The sequence below is a fragment of the Egretta garzetta genome, unplaced genomic scaffold (assembly GCF_000687185.1).
Source record: "Egretta garzetta isolate BGI_Z169 unplaced genomic scaffold, ASM68718v1 scaffold271, whole genome shotgun sequence".
In the NCBI taxonomy this organism is placed as follows: domain Eukaryota; kingdom Metazoa; phylum Chordata; class Aves; order Pelecaniformes; family Ardeidae; genus Egretta; species Egretta garzetta.
The window spans coordinates 5,341,884-5,357,253 of record NW_009258669.1 but is presented as its reverse complement, the minus strand read 5'-3'; the positions used below and the strand labels follow the sequence as shown (position 1 = coordinate 5,357,253).

Here is a 15,370-nt window from a genome sequence, read left to right as displayed (position 1 = left end):
AGTAGCTGCTCAGCAGCCTAACCCTTTCTGTATTTTATGGAGTCAATTCCTAATTACCATTTATAACTTTGTCATTATTTTGTCTTCTCACAGTTAAGCTGAAATATTAAAACCTGTACAGACGTAGACTACCCACAAGCAGAGCTGCTGATTCCCTGGTAGTCCAAAAGGTGTTCCCAATTGTTGCAACTACACACAGGGCTGCTGGGTTACACAGGTTCCCTTGAAAGGTTTCAAGAAAAAAATAATTTAAAGCTTGAATTTAAGGCCTGAATTTACTTAAAGCTTCACAAGAAGAAGTTTCAAAGTACATATTTTCTATACAGTTTTAGGTTTTGGTTTTTCATTTCATAATGTCCTGGGCAACAGAAATTCCAGTTTCTGGGCAGCTCATACATAGAATACCTTCTCAGAAAGTCTTTCAGTCAAGACTTCAATATTAAAACACTCTAAAGAAGACTTCTGACTGTGCTTTTTCATGCCGCTGAAATCATGCATCTGAGCTGGTCTATGTATCAGTGCAAGATACAGATGCCAGTCTTCACCATAAGTGGTAAAGAATCTTGGGGGATACAAAAGTGGTATGACAGAACAAATTATATTAAATTTAAAAAATTAAAATAGATGTTTTATATGTGACCCTGTCTATCTCTCTGAGTTATTCTGGTGTAATTCAGTAACCAGCATAGCAGTGGACAGTGGGTAAAAGCAGAATTTAAAAAAGCTGACCCTTCTGAATGAAGGGATACTTCTTTGTTCCAACTAGGGCATTTATTTAACACCCGCTTCAGGTGATCTATTTCTTTGCATGACCTTTTTTTTTGAATGAAGATTAGAGTTTCTCAAGTAAAGAATTCCTCCTATGTTTTAAGGGGCTGTTCTTGCTGGGACATTGCTTGACCTTCTCAGCAAGGTCAGCAGCTCTCTCTTTGTATGGGTGCAACCTTTTGCACTCCTAATGGACTAATATCCTCTTTTTATTTTTAAATAAAAAAAGGTTCAAAATCATCTTTTTTGTATTGGCAGACTATTCAGGCTCTATCTCCATTCAAGCCAAACAAGAAGTCCCTGAAGAACACATCAAACAATACAATAAAGCACAGCAGTAATTGCACAGTCCTGCAGTATATTCCATAAATTCAGCAGGGAGGTTTCACTCTGTAGGTTACTGAGAATTTTTATTTTGAGCATCCATAAATAAACTTGTATAACTAGTGCAAAGAAAATAGACTATCATTATCAGAGCAACTATTTTCTGTGCACACATCCGAACTATAGGCTATAATTCTTCAACTGATGCATATTTTTCAGACTGAACACACTTGCATGGAACTACTGCAAGTTTCACCAATGTGCTTGCATTTGTCCTGTTGGGTGCCTAAAAGTCTGCTTGTACACGCAAACCTGCTGGCTGCAAGTACAGATTAGCTGGTCTTGTACAAGCATATGCTTTTAAAAAATGAAAGAAATGCACGGTCTTCATATGATAGTATTGTTAATCTGTTAAATGTAAATCATTTAATCAAAGAAGCATTTCTCAAAAAGCACAGTACGTTTGCAGGCAAACTATCAGATGGATAGAGATAATTTGTGGGATTCTGCAGACTTCAGCACAGTAAATCACATGCTGACATATCTGATTAACAGGCCCTGCATCTTGTAATACACTAATTCAATGGTAAAGCTGACCAGGTGCAGGTAATATCCCCCAAAGACACACAAGCCTTTGTTCTATTGCTCACCCACATTAACTTGGTGCCATCACCAAAGGGTGAAGGATGGGTCCAGAGGCACTTACAGCTTGCTCAACTCTGGTCATTTGCAGTAACACATTTTGTGTCTGAGTTCAAAATAAGTTATATGTTCATTAGAACAGGCCTTATTCTATGCTGTGGTCTAACTAGCTGACTAATTTGGTTGTTATTTCTGTTCCTGACTCATTTATACACAGATTTCTGCAAATATGTTTGGTAATTGTTGAATGGTTTATGCAAACAAATTTCAGGCTATTAGGTATTCATGAACTGCTCATTTCAGCTATTCACTATTTATAGTGTGTTACTGCCATTGCTACTGTTCCCAAAGCCAGGTGGGGGAGGACACTTTTAAGATGTAAGAACAATGTGTACATCAAAAGGTAAGTATATTTTTTTTAAGTTCAAAATAGTTGCCTTTATAGGATTATTTACAAAATGGTACGTGCCATTTTCTTGCTCATTCTTGCTTTTCACCTATACAGTTGTAAATCCAAAAATTTCCTCTCTTCTCAGTGAAAATTTATTAATCCAGCTTTTATTCTAAGTGATGTAGCCAGTTTTAGACATCTGGCATTCTGTAAAAGGCTTCACATTCACACCATTCCTCTGAATAAATAAATTGCCACATAACAGTAGTCCCTTAGAAACGGAGAGCTATTAGGTGATAGGACATTTCCTATCATCCTGTACAACATTTTATCTTAATGATAGAGATCTGGAATACATTATGTCTACTTATGTTATTAGCCAAGTTCAATGGATGCTGCAATTTAAGAAATTTCATATAAATAGTAAGCTAGTGTACCCATTCTTCTCTAAATTAACTCACACTTACAGATCACGTGAACCTTCACTGCTACCCAATGAAGGTTTGATGCATCATGGCTACCATTAATGCTGAAATCTCCATCACAGTTATTAAATTACTCCATATGATTGATGTACTGGTTTTGGCTGGAATAGGAGTTTATTTTCTTCATAGTAACTTGTATAGTGATATGTTTTGGATTTCTGATGAAAACGTTGATAACACAGGGATGTTTTAGCTATGGATGAGCAGTGCTTATGCAGCACCAGGGCCTTTTCTGTTCCTTACGCTGCCCCAGCGTGGGGGGCACAAGAACCTGGGAGGGGACACAGCTGGGTTAGCTGACCCCAACTGACCAAAGGGATATCCCGCACAATGTAACACTGTGCTCAGCAATAAAAGCTGGGGGAAGAAGAAGGAAGTGGGGGACATTTGGAGGGATGGTGTTTGTCTTCCCAAGTAATCATTATGCATGATGGAGCTCTGCTCTCCTGGAGATGGCTGAGCACCTGCCTACCTATGGGAAGGAGTGAATGAATTCCTTGCTTTGCTTCACTTGGTCATTTACCAATTAAACTGCCTTTATCTCAGCCCAGGAGTTTTCTCACTTTCATCCTTCCAACTCTCTCCCCCATCCCACTGGAGGCAGTGAGCGAGCAGCTGCGTGGGGCTGAACTGCTGGCTGGGGTTAAAACACAACAACCAACTATATCCTGTACCGGTCCATTTTCTAAGCAGTAATATAGATGATGACTGGGGAAGGCCTAGTTGTGAGTCTGATGATGAAATGAGACTGGTTTGTTCAATATATTTCAGGTGGGATGAAATCTTGACATCAGATGTAGATGTTGCATGCTTCCTCTGATGAAGTACCCTGATTCTCTGGACCTGCTGCTTAAATGACACCTGTACTAGAAGACTTGCCATCTCCTGATGCTAGACAATTCTTCCGGTGGGTCAGCCCCAAACATTGATAATGGGGGGTCCTGAAGTCATTTCAGGGGTCCTAAAGTCACTTCAGTGTTGCTTGATAGTGTATGGAACCTGTAACTCTACACTTACAGGAACTATATAATGGCCCCATGCCCCCAGACTGATTAAAATGTACAGGTTATATACTTTATAATCTGAACAACAGAGAAAATCAGTAGAACCTCAAAGGAAAGCAAGAAAGGAATCCCTTGCGGAAACTTTTCATGGACTGAAAATTAGAAATATTTTATATAGCTGGATGAGGACACAGAGAAGCATGTAGTGATGGTGAGGTGGTTAAGAAAGGTAGGCAGACGTGAAAAGCAAGACTTTATAACTAATTTGGAGCTTGCTTCATAGATGAGAAACTGTGAGCCGAGTAGTTTCTTGTTAGCATTATGTGTCAACAAATAACATTAGAATTTACAGGACTGTTTTTGTCCCTACAACTCTCCAATCCCTATGGAGGATGTCTCAACTACATTAATGACAGCACGTTAACTTGCTTCCTCTGCCAGGATCTATGAGCTGTGCTGGAAAAAAAGGACAAGTGACTGAGCAAGCTGAGAGCAGCACAAACATACACTGACTTCACTCTCCAACAGATCACCCCAACCTGTGAATTCTGCACACAAGAGCCACAGGGTGCCTTCCTTTTTTGATCCTGTGCTCCCTGATGCTTCATACAAGTTAGGAGTAAATTGAGGAGATGCTGAAAGGAGGCGATTGTAAGCTATTTGAACTTGAACCAGAACAGGCAAATATTTGAATTTCAGAAGACTCACCTATGTCTCCCTTTACGACCATTGAATTCACATACAGATTCGGCAAATTACATAGAATCAGACCTAAAAAATGCCTCTGATGCGTAAATTGTGATTTGGGGTGCAATTTTGGTACTTAAAAACCCGCAACCCCTAAAGATTCCTTAGGTTCTTATGTTACTGCAGGTAGAATCTGTGGCTACTTCAGCTTGGTGAGGGCTAGCTACTCAGTGATGAGAGACTATCTGGGACCTTCAGCCTAAGTTTTTTGAGGTCCTTATTACAACTGCAATACTCTGACCATACTCTCATTAACTTTTGGATGACCAAGCTCTGCACAAAGCTCAGTGGTAATAAAGATGTCTTTCTTTGAAAACATTTCACATGCCTTCTTTACCTCAGTCTTTACTTGCAAGAACAGCCTTCAGGAATCCCAGGACTCAGAGACCATGGGGAAAGTCTGGAGCAAGGAAGATGTACTCTTGGTGGAAAAGCATCAGGTCAGAGAAGAAGCAAATTGAACTTACGTAAGTCCATGAGCCCTGATGAGATGCACCCACAAGTGCTGAGAAAGCTGGCAGATGCCATTGCAAGGCCACTCACAATAATCTTTGATCAACGGTGGTGACTGAGAGAATTATCTGAAGACCGGAGGAAAGCAAGCATCACCATCTCCTCAAGCAGGGCAAGAAGGAGGACCCAGAGAACTACAAGCCAGTCAGCCTCATCTCAATCTCTGGGAAGATAATGGAGTAGCTAATCGTGGAAACCATTTCCAGGCACACGAAGGACAAGTCAGTCATCAGGAGCATTCACCAAGGGCAAGTCATGCTTAACTAACTTGAGAAACTACAACAATTCAATGACTGGATTCATAGATGAAGGGAGAGCAGTGGACATTGTCTAGCTGGACTTCAGCAAGGCCTTTGACACTGTCTCACATATGATCCCCATATACAAGCTGTTGAAGTATGGGCTGGATAAGCAGACAGTAAGGTGGGTTGAAAACTGGCTGAATGGCCAGGCCCAGAGGATCACGATCAGTGGCATGAGGGGTTGGAGGTCAGTAACTAGTGGTGTACCCTAGGGGTCAATACTGTGTCCAATCCTGTTTAACATCTTCATTAATGATCTGGATGATGGGGCACAGTGCACCCTCAGCAAGTTTGCTGATGACACCAAACCAGGAGGAGGGGCTCAGGGCTGTGCTGCCATCCAGAAGGACCTCAACAGGCTGGAGAAATGGGCTGACAGGAACCACATGCAGTTCAACACAAGGAAGTGCAAAGTCCTGAACCTGGGGAGGAACAACCCCCGGCACCAGGACATGCTGGGGGCTGCCCAACTGGAAAGCAGCTTGGCAGAAAAGGCCCCGGGGGTCCTAGAGGACATGAAGTTGAACGTGAGCCAGTAATGCGCTCTTGTGGCAAAGAAGGACCTGGGCTGGATTAGAAGTGTTGTCAGAAGGTTAGGGGAGGTGATCCTTTCCCTCTACTCAGCTGTGGTGAGGCCACACCTGGTCTACTACATGCAGTTCTGGGCTTCCCAGTTCAAGAGAGACAAGTACATACTGGAGAGAGTTCAATGAAGGGCCGTGAAGATGATGAAGGGACTGAAGTCCCCTTCCTAGAAGGAAAGGCTGGGAAATCTGGGTCTATTTAGCCTAGAGAAAAGAAGGCAGATTTCAGCTGTGAAGTAAAGAATGCGGGAGGCAGTTACTGATGTGTTATGAACTGTGGTACAAATTGCGTGGATACAAATACTTTACAGATCTAGCTCCTAGCCTCAGTACCTCATGTGCTCCTCATCCATAAAACATGAAAATGGTAACGTGTTTTCTCACTGTGGTGTTGCAGTTGTAACACAGTAATGGCCCTAAAAGAATAAGTGAAAATAGTTACAAAGGTGAAGTGAATAATTTTCCTAGAGTTATGATTAACAGAACAGGCTTTGCATTTGTAGAAATAAGGCCTCTCACCTACAGGAATTAGGAATTTTCCCACAAGTTCTTGAAAGCCATGTCACAGAGTTCTTTTGACTTCGTATTTTCTCTTACTTTTACATTTGAATCCTATACCTACCATGTTTCCCACGCAATCCAGAAACCTACGATTATTATCAGGCTATTTCTTCTTGTAGTGTTTGAAGAGGTAAAACCTATATGAGTGTTATGTATCTTGAGACAAAATCTAAATTTCTGCAGGCTGATATTCCCAGAGTACTGTTTAGAGGCCCCCAGAAGTTAGCACATCATGTAATCTTTGGTATTCTAAAATAAATTTGAAATCAGAATTCTCTCTCTCAAAAAAAGGTAAACGACAGTGACGAATATCAGAGGGCTGAAATATAAAACAAACCATCTTATTTATGCTATTTCTTATTACTATGGAAATGCTTCCAGCTGGTTTCAACTATATCTACAGAAAACATGCCCAGTTGGAGTTTCAAACATCTGCTCATTCAATATATGCAAAGTGTAATGGAATAGCTTGTTGGAAACAAACAGTAGCATTTGAAGGCTGTTTGAAATGAAGGGGGGGAATAACAAAGAAAGTGGGGCATTGTTTTTTTACATTTCTAGGAAAACATGTTATTAGTTATTTTTTGTTTATTCAAGGGCTTGGGTTTTTTTCTTTGTTTTGTTTTGTTGGGTTTTTTTCCCCTTAACAAAGCCATTCTTAAGTGATTCAAGCAGAGAGCAAGTTCAGTTTGGTAAAAATTTGGGATGATTCTCACCCATACACAGTAGTTCTGCGGCCATCAACTGTCATAATACTCAGCTTAGAAAGTTGTTCTGAGCCTTATTTCTAGTCTTAAGAGATGCTGTGACCAGGTGACATGGAGATCAGACAGTGATGCTGGCTTCATGACATCTCAGTGAAGCTTCTGTAACTGGAACCCACAGGTTGTGCTGCTCACAGAGCCACTGTGTTTATTTCCACCTTTTCTTTCCCATTCCTCTCTACATCTGGTCAGTCTTTCTCTTAAGGGGCCTAAGACAAAAGGAGACCACCTCAGACAGAAGGGATATATTTTATCTTTAAATATGCCAGTGTAATCAGTTTGTCAGGTGGGTACATGCTGATTATGGAATTCTTGGTAAAATAAATTCTCTTTCTTAATAGACCTCAGTTAGATTTGCCTCTCTGAGTGGCTACTGAGAAATCTGCTTCAGGCCAGACAGATAAACCCAGGATGCTACATTTTAAGTCATACACTGTTCTTGTTTTATTCCAGCTGCCAGCACTGGAGAAAACACTGCGGTTTCTTATCTTTTGCCGTCTTCATTTTTTTTGTGCATGCAGCCCTTATTTCTTTGCTGGACAGCATAGAACAGGCTCAATCTCTCTCCCCCAAAACAAGTAACTGTCACAACTGTAATGACAGGGTCTCAGCAGATGCTTCCTCAAAACAACAACTACCTGAGATGCAGGAGGAGAAGACTTTCAGAGATTCCCAGCACAAGCACCCCAGACCACCCATCCATGCAGAAGCCCTGCCCTCCCTGCAGTACAGCTCCTTCAAAGGCACATCTCCACATTTCTTTAACAGGCTGTAAATAACGAAGGGTTTCTAAAGAGGAGGACTATAATCTCAGGATAGCCTAACATTTACCTCTGCACCTCCGCTCAGCCTTTTTGCAGCATTGCGTCTTTGCTTTAGACATTAAATATATGCTCACACAGCTACACGTTTAATTCCTATTCCCTGTCTTGCCTCTCTATGTTTACATGCACCCTAGACACACAAAGCTCCTCTAGGCTTGCTTAAAGCCATGGAGAAGACAAATCATTGTGGGAAGGAAGGGAGCAAGATGTGCATGGATGGGTTGGTGGAAGAAAATGTGCGCAGCTCAGAAAATTTCACAAAAGTTCCTGTTAAGTTATTCAAAGCTAAATGGGTGTAATTTCATTTTTTTTCTTTTTTTACTGAATTAATCATCTAAGGGATATTATTTAGTTTCTCAGAACTACTTGTTCAACAATGCAATGTATGCAGTAGGTTGAGCTTCCTTGAACTGCGTAACAATGAATTGAGCTTTATATTTTCCTCTTTTTATTAGCTGATCTTTGTATTTCTGAAAAATAAGCTGCGAACACCAGAAATAAGTTTTAGGTAATTACCTACAAATTAAATGGAGTAAGGAAAAAAGAGATATAATACATAACTTTATTCTTAAAATCTTAACCCAAGGTATGACTTACTCAGAAAGAACATAGCAATTCAATCTAAATGGTGACAGGTAAAAAATAGCGTTCTATGTTAAGTGATTTTTACACATTACCTGCACTACAATGTGATATAGTACAATACATTGTAATGCAGATGATATGTTAAATAACTTTATGTATGTAGAACTGTCTTTTTTCAATTGCAGAATGGGATTTTTTCCTTTTCTGAAGGATGTCTTGTCAATACAGGCAAAACCCACTTTTTTTTTCAAAGGACTAAAGCAGCGTATTACAAAGCTATTTTTCAGTAAAATTTCCACTTTCACTAACTGGTGTCTGATTTCACACCTTCTCAAGCAAAACCATACTGGTATCTTACTGCAGAAAAAAAAATCAGTGTTCTCTTCTTTTATAGGGCATTTATGTAAAATGAACTTTCTTGTTTTTCTTAAGACACTATGCATTTGATGGATTTAACTTTTACTTAAAAGCCCTTTCTTTTGGGAAGTAATGAGTCAGACTGTGGAAGCCAGATTCCCCTTATATATGAGGGAAAACTGGACATAAGCAGTGGAAAACTCAAAGCCTTACTGCCTTATTTCTTTATTCAAAACAATTTTGACTGAAATATTTTTTTCATCTTTCAGAAGAAACATTAACAGTGTGAACTGCACATGAATGAGATGATGACATGGATGACAGAAAATGAGCAAACCAGGAAAAATAAAGTAATCTACATATATAATAGCTAGTACTGCAGATGGAGTGGTAATTAAGAAATTACCATTTCCTAATAATTATTAAGCAATGGCATGTGTGGTGTGTGTGAATGAATAACAGAAGAGAATGTGCGAGCTCGCTGACAAAAATACACCTTTTTAATGGTGAGTGCTGATGTGCAGTTGACTGTTTTCATGTAGACTTACATATGACACTATTGTTCTTCCTTTTTGAAAATTTTTTTTAAAAAAAGACGATTACATATTAATACAATGTGTTCATTAATAGCAGCTTTGTGAGGAAAAAAATTAACCCAAAATATACATATATATGTAAAAATATGCAAAACATTTGTAATCTGAAAAAAAAAGAATACTGTCATAGCACTTCAGACAGATTGGAGTATTATGTCAGGCTCTCTCTTTCTCTGTGGACCAGGTATGTCTGCTAAACTTCATCACTCTCAGATGTTAGTCCAATAAGAGCACTGACAATTCCTGCGCCACAGGAAATATGTATACATATACATATATATATATATAAACAGGCATATGAAGGCAGGAAGCACTCAGATTGTAAATCCCATAAGGCCACATGGCAGCAAATGGAAATTTTCATTTTGTAGCCACAAACATACATATTTTTCTCCAAAAGTCAATAAAACACTGATTTACTAATTCTGACTATTTCCAAGTGTGATACACGGTCCCCACCCCATCCATGGCACTTGCCTTCTCAATCAATTGGGAAGGCTCAACCAAAAGCAGCATTGCTCCAAGAAAACAGACCAAACATCTGCACAAGCCTCTTGATTACCACTTAATACCAGAAATTCACTGCAACACAATGAAAAACCCAGCCAACTATAGTCCCCATATAGTTGGGAATATACAGAGTTCATTATATATATATATATGTATAAGTTACAGTGTGTGCATATATATGTTTCTATATATGTCTATATAGCATATATGTCTGTGTGCATATATATACACATGTAAAGGTATATACATGCAAACATGGACACAACTGAGACTTTGTAGACCGCTGTAATCTCCTTCAAACCCTAACTCTAGATATTCAACCCCACTTATCCAGGAGGGAAGCCTGTTACCTTTACATATGCTCACACTCCTCTCAGCTCCACAGGCATAAACTATTTGCTGATCTCCAGGTGTCTAATTAATTAGTTCAATTAGATTAATCCCAGTACAACTATTTCCAGCATATGTACTGCTTGAAAACTGTTGCTCTGTTTCTGATCTGAGAAAAATTTTTGTCCATGTGCCTGAACATTTGTCTGATTTTGAACATTAACCAGTCTGCAGAAGAATGCTGCTTCATAAATACTGATTTTAATTAAAGTATTGAGGAAGTAATACTTAGGCATCACAAACCCTGTGAGGGAGGATGCCCACACATGAAAAAAAAAAGAAATAAAAATGAGAATTCTCAAAAATAGTCTCTGTACTTGCATGCCTCATTTACTTAGACACAGAGGGCCTAATATTTCATAATACTTAATTACTCTTAGGAGACAGTACCTATCAATTAAAGCCTAGGAATATTAACCAGGCTATCCTTCAAAACATTGCTGAGAAGCAAATCAAATAAGTATTTTCTCAATTTTATGGATGAGAAAGTTGAAGCCAAAAGAAATACTTTGGGCAACGGCACAGGCTGAGTTGGGAATATACCAAGACCCAGGCTACAGACAATCCAGCTCAGCATCCCATCCTCCTTTCTGCAAAGCGGGTTCCTTTATTGCAATGGCAGCTCCCAAATTACTTTAGTTACAGTTGTTAGCACTTGGTAGACCTATAACATAGGCAGGCACTCAGTGTCTTAACTTAGAAACCATAGAACAGAGCCCATCTGTTCTCTTCACTATTTTTAAAGCAACTTGTCCAGACTCGGGTAGGAAATTTAAGGCAGAGGTGTATCTAATTTCTTGGAAGGCATTCACCTGCCCAGACTATGAGACAATCTCCAGGCTGGCTCTGGTTCACACTCTGCCCAGCTTTCTCAAAACACACCAGAAGGAGGCAAAGATCTGCAGATGAGAGGTTTCATTTCATGCATAGCACATAAATACATTTGCTCCCTTCAAGAATCCTGTGTTCTTCCAATATGATCAACATACTGTATGTTGTTTGCAGCAACAACTGTTCTAGAACAAGTGGTTGTAAACCCCACATAATTCTTAAGTCTTGGCTTAGAGTAGTAACAATCATATTTGTAAAGTGTATCCTAAAGATATTTCATTCTTCTGAAGCACGAAGTCATCAAGCAGAGGTAAATTGCATAGTGAAAAGCAAACCAACCTCATAATTGCAATTGCAAGTGTAAAAGTTCATCACTGTAATTCTCTCATCTGATGAGTTTTTCTGAAGTGCTATGTGACCTGCTTTTGCTTCTTTCTTGCTTCATGAAATGGATTTCCTCACAAAGAAATTACACGATTCAAACTTTTATAGTTATTACCTGTGTGGAATTTAAGAAGTCTGCTAAACATAGCAAAAATCAAATAATGACCACATAATACAATCCTACATTTCAGTTATGCTCAGGAATTAGTTTTATGGTTTGAGGGTTTTTTTATGCTTTTTATGCTTAGACATAAAGGTTGGATGAGCAAATCAAAGGCAATAATTTAGCATGCTTATTCACCTGTCCCATAGATGTCATTTTATGAACATACTTCTTTTTGTATCTGTTAAGAACAATTCAAGATTTGATTTCTTATACATTAGCTGAGGGTTTTTTTCCCACTAATACATACATCAGTTTTTCTTTGGACCACTTTAGCCCTTCTAACAGTTGTCTTTTAGCTGCTCTGGAAGTTGTGATGCTAATTTGCCTGTCAGTTTCCTAACTTTGACAGACAGACACTTCAGGAGTAAGAACCAGAAGTGTTCTTTGAACTAAACTTTATTCACCAGAAGTGTTAACTTAAAGGATTCAAAACTACTCCTAATCTTGGGCTGAATTTAACAAAACCAAGACAAAACAGGGAACTGAAACGTTCTGTTTCAGTAGTTTTGAACCAGCAAAAAAGCATTTTTCTCCTCCTTTATGACCTGTACGAAATTTTAATTAATGGTTAAGAATGATTAATCCTCTAAAATGAAATAAAATATTTCAAAAATGTTGTTTTATTTTATTGACAAGAGAAGGTTATTATAAACATGTTTTCTTCTGTTTCTCTTTGTTGACCTAACTAGCAATCAGAAAAAAAACAAATAGAACTGAGTACATATTCTAATACTACTGTTTTATTAAGCTAGATGGTGAGGAAATACTAATTACAGAATCTCCTAAGAACCCACATCTCTCTTCTAGTGTGTATTCTCAGAATTGGCTGATATGTCTTTCCCAAGATTTTATTTGCTCTTAAATGAGAATGCATTAGTCAGGCGAAATGAAAAATTACTCTTATTATTTAAATGAAAAGAACACTGATAGGCATTTTATGTTTCTTGCAGTCTGTTCCTAGCACACTACTTCAATCCAAAAGGATCATTTGTTTCTTATCTGAGCTGTTCCCACGGGACAAGAGTAATAATGGTTTCTAATGGTTTACTTCAAATTACGGTACTGTAGTAATCAGCATTTACAAATCTGGAGCTGCCAGTCAGCCACCAGGCTCCTAATCACACATCACTTGCTACCACTTCCAGAACAAGCTGGACCACTGTCTCCCTGACCCTCACCCTATTTTTACAGACACTCTTCCTCAGCGAGTTAGTCTTGCTCGGTGCAGTGTTTGAAGTAGTCAGTTTGAATGGAAAAATCAGAGTATTTGTTCTTTCGCCATCTTCCTTTGTCTTCTTCTCATTTCCTGTGCTCTTTAGAGGCCCTTATGTGCATTTAAGAAAGGGAATTGAAAAAATGGGACTCTGCATCAAAAGCAAACAGTCACAGGCTCTTCCTCTATTTCTCCCACCACTTTTCCTCCACTATTGAACGGCCATCTGTTTTTAATAACTATTTTTAAAAAGCCAACAGGAAACTTAACCTGATCAACATTTTGGTATAAGATTTGGCCCACACTTGGTTATTTTTACATTGAGATACTCTAAGCAAAGATCAGGCCTCCTGCTGTGGGAGCACCATAACAGATTTCTGTCTCTGTGATAATAATTACATCTCCAAATTGGAACGGAACTACAGCAGTTCATGGCACACAGACACAAGCTGTGGCACATAACAAAACGTCCCGAAGTGTAAAACAATTACACTACGAACAACTTGGCTGTGTGAACTGCTTAACCACACTGCTAGTATAATGAAGGCTGCATTAAGCCAAGCTATTGCTGCTGTGCAAACAACTTACGGAATTATATTCTTACATTTTTCTTGCTTGCCATTTTTCCTATACTTTAAAAAAAAAAAAATCTGTGCTAAAATAAGTCCACCAGAAGTCTAAATTGAATAGTTTCAGCCACAAGTAGATGGATCTGGTATTAACATGGCCATTGTGAACATGAATTAATCTCCATAAAGGACAAAAAATAGGCAAAGAAATATTTTTAAGTAGTATAATTCTTTCTACTGAATTTCAGAATGAGAATTATTAGAAAGTATTCTCCTAAAACATTATGGGAATCGTTGGCATAAAGAACTGATAAAAACTTAAAAATTAAGTTCTCTGCATTTCTATGGGAAAATCAGAGCATAGGCTGCAGCAATGCAAGCATTCCTCACGTGCTCTGCTTCCTCCAATGCACCAGATGCAAATTCACAATGAGCACATACAACTGAATTTCTGTGCCAGTTTAAACTTTGGCTCACTTTCAAAGATGACAAATTAATGCCAACATTTTGCTCATGTGGAACCCACTCATTATGTCTTGCACAGAGACCACCAGTTAATTCAGCATTTAGACATGTTTACGCCTACCCACCCATCATTATGTTGCTACATGTGAACATTCCTGAACTTTATGGAGTAACGTATGATTTAACACTGGAATAAACTGAATCAAAACCACTCATGAATAAAAATCATGTCCATACCTCACAGCTTGCTTGCTTCCTCTCACATTTCTCTGCCGCTCTCTGAGGAACATGAACTGCTCTACCCTATCCCCCACGCTCTTTTTGTGCTTGAGGTCTCTCAGTCCATTCCTAGCCTTTCCTCTCTAGTCTCTCTTCATGCTCTACACCATCTATTTTGTAACACCCACAAAAATAGCGGTGGTAGAAGTGTGACATACACGGAGCTCTAAAAATAAGTGATGTCTCTACTGGCTCTTATGCAATTTTGTAGGGGGGAAAAAACCTCCACAAAATATTTAACTTTACTTGAGTTTGAATTGGTGTTTTAATCAGTTTCTGGAAAAGATAAATCATGTAATGATATTTTTTGAGCAAAACAATGTATTAAAGCAAAATGAAATCACAGAATATTTAAATTATTCAGAACCTGCTTCTTTTCCATAGTGAAAGAAAAAGACATTTTTCTCTAAAAATTTTTGCCCAAATCTAAGTCTATATAGACAATACCAGATGGAGGTACAAGCAAAATTTGTGGGGATAAGACATTCCCAAAAGATTATTGTTACCTCTAAAAGCTATTCTGATGATGAGGAACACTCGGTCACAGAAAATACAAGCTTAGCAGGGTCCTTAATCTACCCTGTTTCCCCCACACAATGAAACTGCACCAAAAAAACCCCAGAGAAAATCCCAAACATACCCCAAAGCAAAGCAAAACAAAACAAAACGACTTACTGTCTTCTTCAACATTTTGACGGCGTAAGGTTTCTGGGTCCCTTTCTGCCTGCATCTGTAGACAATGGATGTAGCCCCACTAAATTAAAAAAAAAAAAAAAAAAGGAAGAATAGTTGTACATACGCTTCTTCGAATATGTCAGTAAACAGAGTTGCCTAGCTGAAACTATATTTTCTACTCCTCCCAATTTGGGCAAAAGTAATTCATTTTTCCCCACAGATGCAACCAAAAAATCCAGTGTCAAATCTGCTTTCTGTTGAACCAGTGAACTTCAGCAGTTTTTCAGCCAACAGAACTTGCAAGAGCTCAAGATGCCCCTTGGTCACACCTTTTCTGGCTCCTGACACATCCTGGAGGTTTCCTTAGGGTAGCAAGGAACACAATCTGGCCCCAAACCCGTGACAACATATCTTGTCTTTGCCAAGGCAACCTATTTGCAA

At 38.8% G+C, this 15,370-nt stretch overlaps 1 protein-coding gene across 1 annotated transcript in view; it reads right to left on the bottom strand.

Moving 5' to 3' along the window:
• The window catches only part of CAMK4 (calcium/calmodulin dependent protein kinase IV), a 102,169-nt gene that overhangs the window by 72,656 nt on the left and 14,143 nt on the right, over positions 1-15,370 (bottom strand). The window contains exon 2 of the mRNA XM_035888457.1: positions 14,930-15,008. Coding sequence (XP_035744350.1) covers positions 14,930-15,008 — 79 coding nt within the window. The remainder of the gene's footprint in view (positions 1-14,929; positions 15,009-15,370) is intronic.